This window comes from Thunnus thynnus, chromosome 17, assembly GCF_963924715.1.
Source record: "Thunnus thynnus chromosome 17, fThuThy2.1, whole genome shotgun sequence".
In the NCBI taxonomy this organism is placed as follows: Eukaryota; Metazoa; Chordata; class Actinopteri; order Scombriformes; family Scombridae; genus Thunnus; species Thunnus thynnus.
Genome location: NC_089533.1, coordinates 26870447 through 26880722, shown reverse-complemented (window position 1 = coordinate 26880722; position 10276 = coordinate 26870447). Strand labels below are relative to the sequence as shown.

At 37.4% G+C, this 10276-nt stretch overlaps 1 protein-coding gene across 1 annotated transcript; it reads right to left on the bottom strand.

Moving 5' to 3' along the window:
- Positions 1-2044: 2044 nt before the first annotated feature.
- Positions 2045-9043, bottom strand: praf2 (PRA1 domain family, member 2). Its single transcript, XM_067571240.1, has 3 exons — positions 8830-9043; positions 7311-7528; positions 2045-5852 (listed from the first exon to the last, which is right to left on the bottom strand). Exons 1-3 carry the CDS (start codon positions 9006-9008, stop codon positions 5713-5715), a joined length of 537 nt encoding a protein of 178 aa, XP_067427341.1. The 5' UTR covers positions 9009-9043; the 3' UTR covers positions 2045-5712.
- Between the last annotated feature and the right edge of the window lie 1233 nt (positions 9044-10276).

Below are 10276 nucleotides of genomic sequence, written 5' to 3'. Positions count from 1 at the left end.
ATACATGGAGTAATAAAGTTCTCATTAACCACTTACGCTGTAAAGCAAAATGAACCTGGTAGTATTTGTTAAAACTAACAGACTGTAAACAAATGTTTCCACTCTGCCTTCAGTATTTTTTCTCTAGTATCATTACTCTAAGCTATTTTCTGATGTATGGGGGAGTGAGAAAGTAATCATGAATTATGGATAGATATTTGCTGATTACCATAAAAGTGGCTTTGTTGTTATTGTAAATAAATAAATATGTCAGAAAAGTAGGTATGAAAGAAAAAAAAAAGTTGACTTTCAATCACCAGAATCAGATGTCCATCATCTTGCAGTGTACAAATAGCTTCTCACATAGAAGGCTGAAGTCCTTCAGTGCTTGATGGTAAACATTCTACACACTGAGGGGAGCTGCAACTACACCTTCAGTCACTGTTCAGGGTCCCCACAACCCACATTGTTTTTCCTGTGTATCCCTGCAGCCAGCTAAGCCACTCTCGATACATGTACAGAAGTATGAACATTATTCTTCCAACAACATCAGAGTACTTGACTCAACTGAAAAATGGAAGCAAAAATATGGAAACCAGGAAAAGTGCAGACATAGACTAAATGCTGGGAAAGGGATTTTTTTTTGATAGTGTATTTAATAATAAGTCAGAATTATAAGTTATCCAGTCAGAATTGTTACTGTTAAAGTACAACACTCAAAAAAATGTTACCTTATAGTTACATGACTGCGATGTTGTTCTCTTCTGTGCAGAATGATGTATGTGCAGAGTTTGTTTTCATAATCATCTGCTGAAGATATTTATAACATATTGTTGAGTGGTGGGGTGGGTGGGGTAAAAAATTTTGAAACTAAAATCACTTGCATGTTCATAGATTCCGGATTTTTCAACGAGGAAAATAAGTTGATGTCATGTTAAGGATTTTTAACTGAACTTTTTTGTGGGATACCGCACCAGACACAAATTATCATACCAAGCAGAGTACTTTAAATGGCTCAAAACATGTCTGGGGGGATTTTAAGTTAAAATAATATTTAGTCACAATTTTGACATATTTGGAAAAAACAATGTTTTTCAAAATCATTACATTTTAAATAATTAATAAATTTGGCTTAGTAAGTCCAAATTTGAACTAATTATCCCACAATCACAACTTTTATGGCTTGGTATGTCATGATTTTGACTTATAAATTCAAATGTCTGACTTGCTATCTCATCATTTTAATTTCAGGAGAGAAAGAGAGAGAGAGAGACAGAGAGCAAGAGAGAGGACTGTGCATGTAGTCTGTTGATGTTTGTGTGAATGAGAGAGAGCACCACCTGCTGTTAAGGTAGCAAACCCTTCAGTGTGCAGAAACTGTCTCCCATAGACATCTGAGAGATCAATCATTCATTCTGATATGTTTGTAGTGAAGCAGCAAGTAGCTGCTTGTATTCAGTTGAGACAAATCTGATCATTTCCTTGTCCAGAACAATTCCCATCATGTCATATATCTTCATTTAGCAAAAGGTTATATTGAATTTGGTATAATAGACCTACAATTTAAACAAACTGCTTGAGTTAAAAGCTAAAAATGTGGCCACAGCTCTGCTGATAAGCGAGCCGCCTTTAACAATTTAGCTGGGTTTGTTTTTCTCCATTGTGACTGAATTTAGCTACAACAAACTGAAACATGATGGTTCATAAAAAATTCTTTAAAAAAACAGAAAACAGTACAAACAAGGAAAAATCAGTACGGAAATTTAGTTTTAGCTTTAGCTAGCAGCAGGCTAGCAGAGGCTGTCTGACCAGCTAGCTTTCAATTCATGTAGCTCCCCTGCCATAACTGTTTATTTGGCTGTTTGTACATGGCAGACAGTGAAGAAAGTCTGACTGCGAGGAGTGGAGGCTACACATGACCAAAACTGAATGTACACAAAGCCAGAATGCAGTGACAGTGTAGCTGTTACCATATATAGTAAAATAGACCACTTAATTTTAGCCAATTCTGGCTTTGTAGGGCAGGACAGATGGATGGATAAATGGATAGAAAGACCATAAACACTGCAGGACAGCAATCTTTTTTATTTAAAAATGGTGTTTTAAATAAATGTATTCACCAGCTTTTGGCAAAAACCCCAAGACACTGTGTTGGTGAATCAAAATTCAAACACTTGGCTGAATGGAAGGCAACACTGAACATTCAGAATGATCACTTGTAAAATAAGTTAATTGTGCACTGTCATGCTAAAATGTTTTACATTCTAGTAATTCAGCAAATTCTTACGAGTTACAGATTATACCATAAGGCATTTCTTTCTGACTTGTGTTGATGCAGGATCAAGAGGTCAAGACAAACCACCAGTGGTAGGACAGACTGCTCTAGTGGTTAGAGAGACATGCAACAGAAGAGTCACATGTTAATGTTTCCTGCTGAAGTGTCCTTGGACAACTGTCATGTGGCTTTGAATAAGTATGTCAGCTAATTGTCTAAAACATAATTGTACAAGGCAAATATCAAAACTACAATGGCACATACATGATCAACCATTTAGAGGATTATTTGTTTCTTCAGGGCACCGATTCTAACAAAGCTTTTATTTGTAAACAATATGATTAATTATCAAAAAGTCACACACAAACACAAAAGCTGGCATTCTCTGCATCTTGAAATGCTTTGAACAGAATGGCACGTTACAGTGGAGGAAACATTCTTGCAGCCAAGTTTCACAAACTTGGATTAAAACGGCGGTCAGGAGGAATCTGTAAAAACATCCAGGGAATGAAAATAATACAGAAGGAAAACCAGCTTCTTAACTACAGGCTGGGAATTTCAACATTTACCACCTACAGATGTTGAGAACCGTTTTCCCATGTCTTTATACTAAGTTTAAACAAATCAATACAACACATAATTCAAATACCTTCACTGTGTGAGTTCAGTCAGCTTTTCTTATACAAAATTATTTGCTATAAAACTGATGAGACACCCTTCCTTCATAGTTAGTTGCTTTCTAAAATGTTCCACAGGAGACAGGAGTGCCTTTAATTTATTTTTCTTCAAAGAACAGCAGTCCTAAATCATTTCTACAAAGCAGGGAACCATCTGTAATACTATGTTACAATGCTGGGCTAGCTGTTTCATGCACTGCAGGGTTTGAAGAAGTCTTCTGAGTTAAGATTTATGGAATGGAAGTGTGGGCTTAAATCCCATCTATGATACTGGTTTGTTTGGTGTTAAGTCTGGACTTAGATACTCTGTATTATAGATAAATAATAATCATTAAATAACTAAGAATCTACAGCCGTGCTAGCAGCTCTGTGAAGCTATAATTAGAACAGTGCGTGCTAAATGCTAATATCAGCATGCTAACATGTTCACAATAACAATGGCAACATGCTGATGTTATGGTAGGCTAATGGAAACCATGTTCAACATCTTAGTTTAGCATGCTAATTAGCACTAAACACAAGGTATAGCTGAGGCTGATGGGAATGTCATTAGTTTAAAAAATATTTTAAAAGTATTTTGTCATAAACCAAAGTACTGACTTTTTTTTTTTTTTTACCTATGATGGTGCTAAACATACGTCACTATTACTATTACACATTATTTGAGCTAAATGCTAACATCAGCATGCTCACATTGACAACGTTAATATGCTGATGCTTATAATGTATTCCATATTCACCCTCTTAGTTTGTGTGTTAGCAAGCTAACCTTTGCTAATTAGCACTAAACACAAAGTACAGCTGAGGCTGATGGGAATGTCAGTTTTGGAGGTATTCGGTCATAAACCAAAGTATTGGACAAAACGAAATTTTGACCGTGTGGCGCTAGATGAAAAGTCCGGAGATCACCAAACCAAACGCCAACACTGCTATCCCTAGAACTACACCACTAGCACGGCTAAAAACAGAAAATTACATGGAGAAATTTGCAAAATACAGTTACCACAAGTGTTGGCACAGCAACCAACAAACCCTAGTGGTAAGTGGTTATTCATGGTAACAAGGATTTAAGTTATAAAGGAATTAAGGGTAAGTTCAAAGTTACTCATTTGCTCCAGTGGTGCTTCTTTCAGCAGCCAACTGCCTGAAGACTGAGCCTCTGACCAGCAGTGGAGGACTGTAATGGGCAGCTCTGTGGGTGAAGGCATTTATTCTAAATAAATACAGGCTGAGGAATGTGGTAACTTAAAGGATTAATTTAAAAACAGGGGCTTTACACCAGCTCATTTGTTTTCTTCACATCACTTCTGCTCCTGTTCATCCTGTATCGACTCTTCTATGCTCAACAAAGAGTCTTTAATTGAAGGAGCGGATTAGATTTGTTCTTAACTCTTCATATGAAACCTCTGATTTCCTTTAATCTCACCTCATTTAAGCATTTAATTCGCTTTTAAATGCAACACAGTATTCACAAATCATGTATTTTGTTAAAAAGTAATATGTAGGCGCGTCCATCCTAAATCATTTGGTCACTGAACTTTACACTGAACTTAAGGGCTAGAACACATACAAGCTTAAATATTGAATGTGCTATACATTTCCATAACATAGTGCTCTTTAGCCATAATGGACCTGTTGGATCATTTGATAAGTACTTTGTTGTAGCGTATCTGTTGTCTAGTGTTCTGTATTTTCAATATGGTTCCACATGGATAATATTTTGTTTCACTTTGCACTATTAGCACTACTACTACTCATCTATAGCACAGTATCAATACTTTCCACTGAGACCCATGGGGTACATAGATGGTAGAAAATATTGATGTGGAAATTGGGGGCTCCACACAACTTTTACTATAGGGCAACTGGTTCTGATTTCAAGAAAAAAAATCTAAGATGTTTTGAAAAAAAAGTTGCAACATTACGAGAATAAAGTTGTCATTTTGAGGCAAAAAACTGTGACATTGGAAGAGTTAAGTTGTAATTTTACAAGAAAAAGTCCTAACATTATAAAATTAAGTTGTAATTCAATGAGCAAAAGTGAAAAATATTTTTCAAATACAATTTTAATTTTACATGTAATATTTCTAGAATAATCTGTAATATTTCAAGATAAATATTATAAATATTACAGCTTTATGTTATAATATTACTACTTTTTCATGTAAACTTACAACTTTATGCTAAAAATATTGAACCTTTTCACATTAAATTATTACTCAATTTTTTATGTTTCAGCTTTTTTCTCACATAATTTCAGCTTTATGCAGATGGAGCACAGATCAATATTTAGATAAAGAGTTTGTGGGTACGGTATGAATCACTTACACAGGCAGACTGCAAGTTAATATGTAGATACACAATAATTCAAAAGGTGCAGAGCGTGTAATCATATAAAGACTAAATGTGAACATGCTACTACACTGCACACTTATGCAGCGCAAAAACATAAATGTATCATGTCAAATAAATGAAACAAAACAATGTGCGGTTAAAGTGCAAGTTTGGCAAAAACAGAACAGGGATGATTTGATCATATTTTGTTATGATGATTTCTATGCGTTTGTCATCTGTCTGTTTCCTACTGGACCACAGAATGTCTCTTTTCCTTCACTTCTGACTTCTGAATACTTCTTTTTGACAACCCAAACCACTATGTTCCATGACTCTGTTTTTTCTTCTTCTTTCCCTGCAGTAATGCTCTCATTCTCTGTTTTATGAATCTCCCCATCCATTTCTTCAACTTCACCATTTCTGCCCACCTCCTCCTCCTCTTCCTCTCTAGGATCCAGCCTCCTGTTCCTGTCCCAGGGCCTCTAACAGGAGTCCCATGGGTGTCCTCTTCAGACCGATGCTCTCCAATTTGTTCTCCAGCTTGTTCTTCAGGCTGCGCAGTCTCACCGACGCGTGGACAAGAACCACTGTGAGGGAGGAAGAGTGACAGAGGGACGAAGGGATCATACGCTTGATAGCTGACAGTACAACAGTCATGTCAAGATCACCATTATGCTGACCTGAGTTTGTTTTTTTTAACAAAACACCATTTTTGTTCACTAATTAATTCCAAGTGCTTCAACTTTGCCATTTTTTGAATCGCCATTAAGCTACTTTCAACAAAACACAAGACACTTCCTGCGCAGGCGTTTCACATTAAAAGCCCTCTAATGGCTCCATATGCATATATAAATCTTCCTGGTTCCAGGTAGACTTTTAATGTGAAAAATCTCACAGTTCAAAATACTTTAGCAGCGATTAAAAACAACTGCAAAGTAAAATCAACCTTAAATAATTAGTGAATAAAAGCTACACTGTTGTTGTGCCGCTGGAATCAGTGCTGTGGAAATTATGCTGAATTTACCCTGTGAGCAATTACTGTAAAGGTAATTCCACCTCGACATTTTTCACCCGGCTTCTGTGTGAGAATTTACTGTGTATACACATAAATGTAGCCTTACTGTGCTTTTTGCTCCTCGTGTCACATAATAAGACTTCACCTTGGATTATACTTCATATGTATGTTGCTTTGGAAAGAAGCCTCTGCCAAATGAATAAATGTAAATGTAAACTGCACCACTGGACGCTGTCCCTTTTCATACCACTGTATACTTTTTTTTTGCCATTAAAAAGGAAAAAAACTAAATTTGTAATATTCATAACTACAACTTAATTACCATAGCCCCTTTTAACATCAGAGGAAAATAAATTTTATGGCACAAAATGCATTTCGTGCTGTAAAATGGCTTGGCATGCATTTTGCAGCATCCTTTTCCTCACAAAATGAAATGACATCTTGCCCACATGTTCCTAATTTGCATCTCATGCAGAAAATGATTACCAAGTGTCACATCTGATGCGTTGATTGTTTAAGTGTCACAAAAGTGTATTTTACCAACAAACAAATGAATTCGGTGTAACAAATTAATATGAATGCTACTCTATTTTCTTAATTTTATGCCATAAAAAGCAGCAGCAGTTGCAGACTTTTTGTATTGCACAATGTTAATACAACACTTTCCAAAAATTGCTCACAATAGATATGGTATTGGGGTGCCAGCAGAAATCTCAGCATGGGCAATTAAAACCAGAACTATCTGCACGGTTAGAAACAACTAAAAGGGAAATCAGAAAGTATGTTTTTTCTCTGTTTAAATTGACCCTTTAACTAAATGTAATAATATATAGTATAAAGTTCAAAATCCATTAACATACACCATAAAGGTTGGTATAAATTCATGTGTGGATTTGACTATTTGCTGCCCAGTATTACCCACTAGCTGTTCTGGTGCCCAAAACCAGTGCCCTCAGGCAAGTGGATGAGCTTCATTTCATGCTCTGCTGGAATATACAAGTGTGTGTGTGTGTGTGTGTTCCTGTCTTACTCAGTATAGGGAAGGCTATCCCAAACAGGAACACGGCCACGCCTCCCAACACTGATAGGAACAGATAACTGACCAAAAGAATAGCCAACACAGCGACTGATGGGTGGTTTCTACGGAAACGTCGAATGGGAGCTTGGTTCTCAGCAGCCCAGACAAAGCCCACGAACAACAAGGTGACCACCATCGCCCCCACCAACAACTCGAAGGGCTGGAAATACCTGCGAGCAGAGAGACATTCACCCACACACTTCAGATGATGGAAAAAGACCAATGACAGCTGGTGTTATTCTACATTTTTCTTACTGTTATCAAATCCCATGAAAAGACCAAATCAACAATGAATGATCCATTGTCTGATATTATTCCTCAGTCCCATAGAGCTCCATTGTTGTCCAAAAACGATTAAAAACACACCAATGAGCCACACTGTTGCACTGGGTGACATGTTCCTTCATTTCCATGAACACACACACCGTAGTTTATTTTGACTCAATCCCACACACACCATCAATCCACTGCTGGAAATAGTCCCCAACAAATGCAGTGTACATGCAATGAACACTTTTTTTCACTGCATTGTGGGAATTTTTGTGGGCACTTTATACAGCTTACATTTCACACTCACATTTCAATTCAAGTACTTAAAAAAACCCAGAAAAACCAAAAACCAAACAGACAAACAAAAAAACCCCGGCAAACTGTAAACATAGTGCAATATGTAGTAAATAGGGAGTGATTTCAGACACAACGCTGGTCCTCTCATGAGATATGTAAGACGAATCTAGAATAACACCAGCCTTATTGAAAGATGATGCAGCTCATCACTGAAGCTCAAAAAAGGAAGGAACTTTTTGCTCTTTAATTGACTCTTTAGAATATTCTGCAGTGTCATTTTTAAAAGTCTGATAATAAGGGTCCCAAGTGTCTGTCAACACTTCTGTGTGTGTGTTGTTTTTCCCAAATGGGATTTAAATTCTGGTTGGAATGTCTTCATAGTGATTGTAAATTTTATTTTGACAACTTCATTAGCATCTTCTGTCTCCACTACCTCAGATCTCTGATTTTACATCCTAATCCCACCAGAGTTTAAGGATGGGCCTATAACAGAAATAGAAATGATGTCAATTCTCAAAATGGGTGGCATTCCCTTTAATTGAATGGCATCCTCTCCTCCACCCTCCATAACAGATGATGGAGATCAGCTGTTTTCTTTGATTCACATAGATAGAGAGTTAAGTGAAAAAGAAAGACAAGAGGGAGGAAGCTTTCACTCTTATCTTCATCAGTTAATTCGAACCTCGCATTATAACACACTCTCTTTCATAAACTGAATGGACACAAGTCTGTGTCATGTTTTGATGGCTCTCAGAGCTGCGCTTGGAAATGCAGAGTCATTGAATGCACTGAATAATGTCACATAACTTCACAGTGTTAACTACAGACTTCCAGTATGTTCGCTATAAGAGACACAGAGGATGGGGAGGGAGGGGGGTGACCACGTCAGAATAAAGAAACTTACGCCACTACGAGCAGGAAGCCCAGTGCGGACAGGAAATAATTGCTCTGGTAGTACAGCAGGTTGTTGATGATACGGTTGTTCCAGCGGTCCAGGTCGCGCAGGTCGGGCACGGCGAACCGGGCCGAGCTCAGGAGGAAATCATCGAGGGTCCGTAGGGGTGGCGGCTGCACGCCTGCCATCTTTTCCAAACGACAGTAAACTTAGTTTCCCAGAATGCAGCGCGGGGGGAAGGGGTGGGCGCAAGGGTAAGTGTGCTCGTTCAGTTTCTGACGAGGCGCGTGCCCTGCCGTCGAGAAAAGAGTATTATTGAAATACTTGTACCACTTGGCTGTGGCTTAGCTATTACATATTAAAGGACGGGTTCACAGTTTTTTTTTCAAGTGTGTCTTAAAACAACAGTCAGGAGCCCAAATGAACACTGAAACAGGTTTTTCTTGCTGTAATCATTCCTCCTGTTCATACTGACCAGTAGAAGATCCCTTCATAATGCACTACAATGTAAGTGATGGAGGACAAAATCCACAGTCCTCCTTCTGTGCAGAAATGTATTTAAAAGTTTATCTGAAGCTTCAGCATCCAAATGAGTCAATCTTTCAACATTATAGTCTTTTTATTGCCAAAGTTCCTCTTTTTGTTACTATAGCTACTTCCACCACAGCTCAACAGGGAAACACTGAGGGAATTTGATGTTGAAAAGACTGTAAATGTGTCAGATATCCACTTGATGTGATCAACTCAGACTGATGAAGCCTCATATAAGCTTCACATCAACTTTTAAATGCATTTTTGCCCAAATTGGTGGACACACTCTGGCTTTTGGCCCAGTATGAGCAGGAGGAATGATTACAGCGAGGAAAACCTATTTTACTTTTCACATGGACACCTGACTGCTGTTTTAAGACAAGCTTGAGTAGCATGTTTGGGTGGCATACACTTAATTTTAAGTCATTATAGTCTCATTATAGTCATTATGACTGAAAATTTAAATATCCCATCCAGACATGGTTTAAGATATAAAAGGACAATTTACTTTGGATAATAATTTGACTGATTTGGTTTCTCAACAAAATGGCTCAATTACTTTGTGAGAAAAAAAATCTTATAATTAAATATTTCTTTTCCCTTGTTGAAAGATCCAGAATCTGATCTGGAATGATTTTTTTTTTTCATTTCAGAAGTTGAACTGCTGGACACAAGATGTATCCTTCTTCACTGTAAAGTCCATTTTTAGTGTTTGTGCACTGGAGGCTTCAAGTTTCTACATCACACTTGTGTTAGTTGCATACTGGACCACGATTGACTCCAAACTAATTGTGATGTCACAAAATCATGCTCATATGAACACATGTTAAACTGAGATTTGAGGTGAGCACAGAGAAACTTTCCTCCTTTAGCAGATGAATGTGAAAACAAACTTTGCACACACACCATTCTAAACAGAGAAGAG

Excerpts from the sequence above, each read along its gene's own strand:
- praf2 (XM_067571240.1), bottom strand. The coding sequence starts at position 9,008 with ATGGCAGGCGTGCAGCCGCCACCCCTACGGACCCTCGATGATTTCCTC. Across the intron at positions 7,529-8,829 it reads GGCTTCCTGCTCGTAGTGGC|GTATTTCCAGCCCTTCGAGT; the intron begins GTAAGTTTCTTT and ends CTCTGCTCGCAG. Across the intron at positions 5,853-7,310 it reads GATAGCCTTCCCTATACTGA|TGGTTCTTGTCCACGCGTCG; the intron begins GTAAGACAGGAA and ends CCTCCCTCACAG.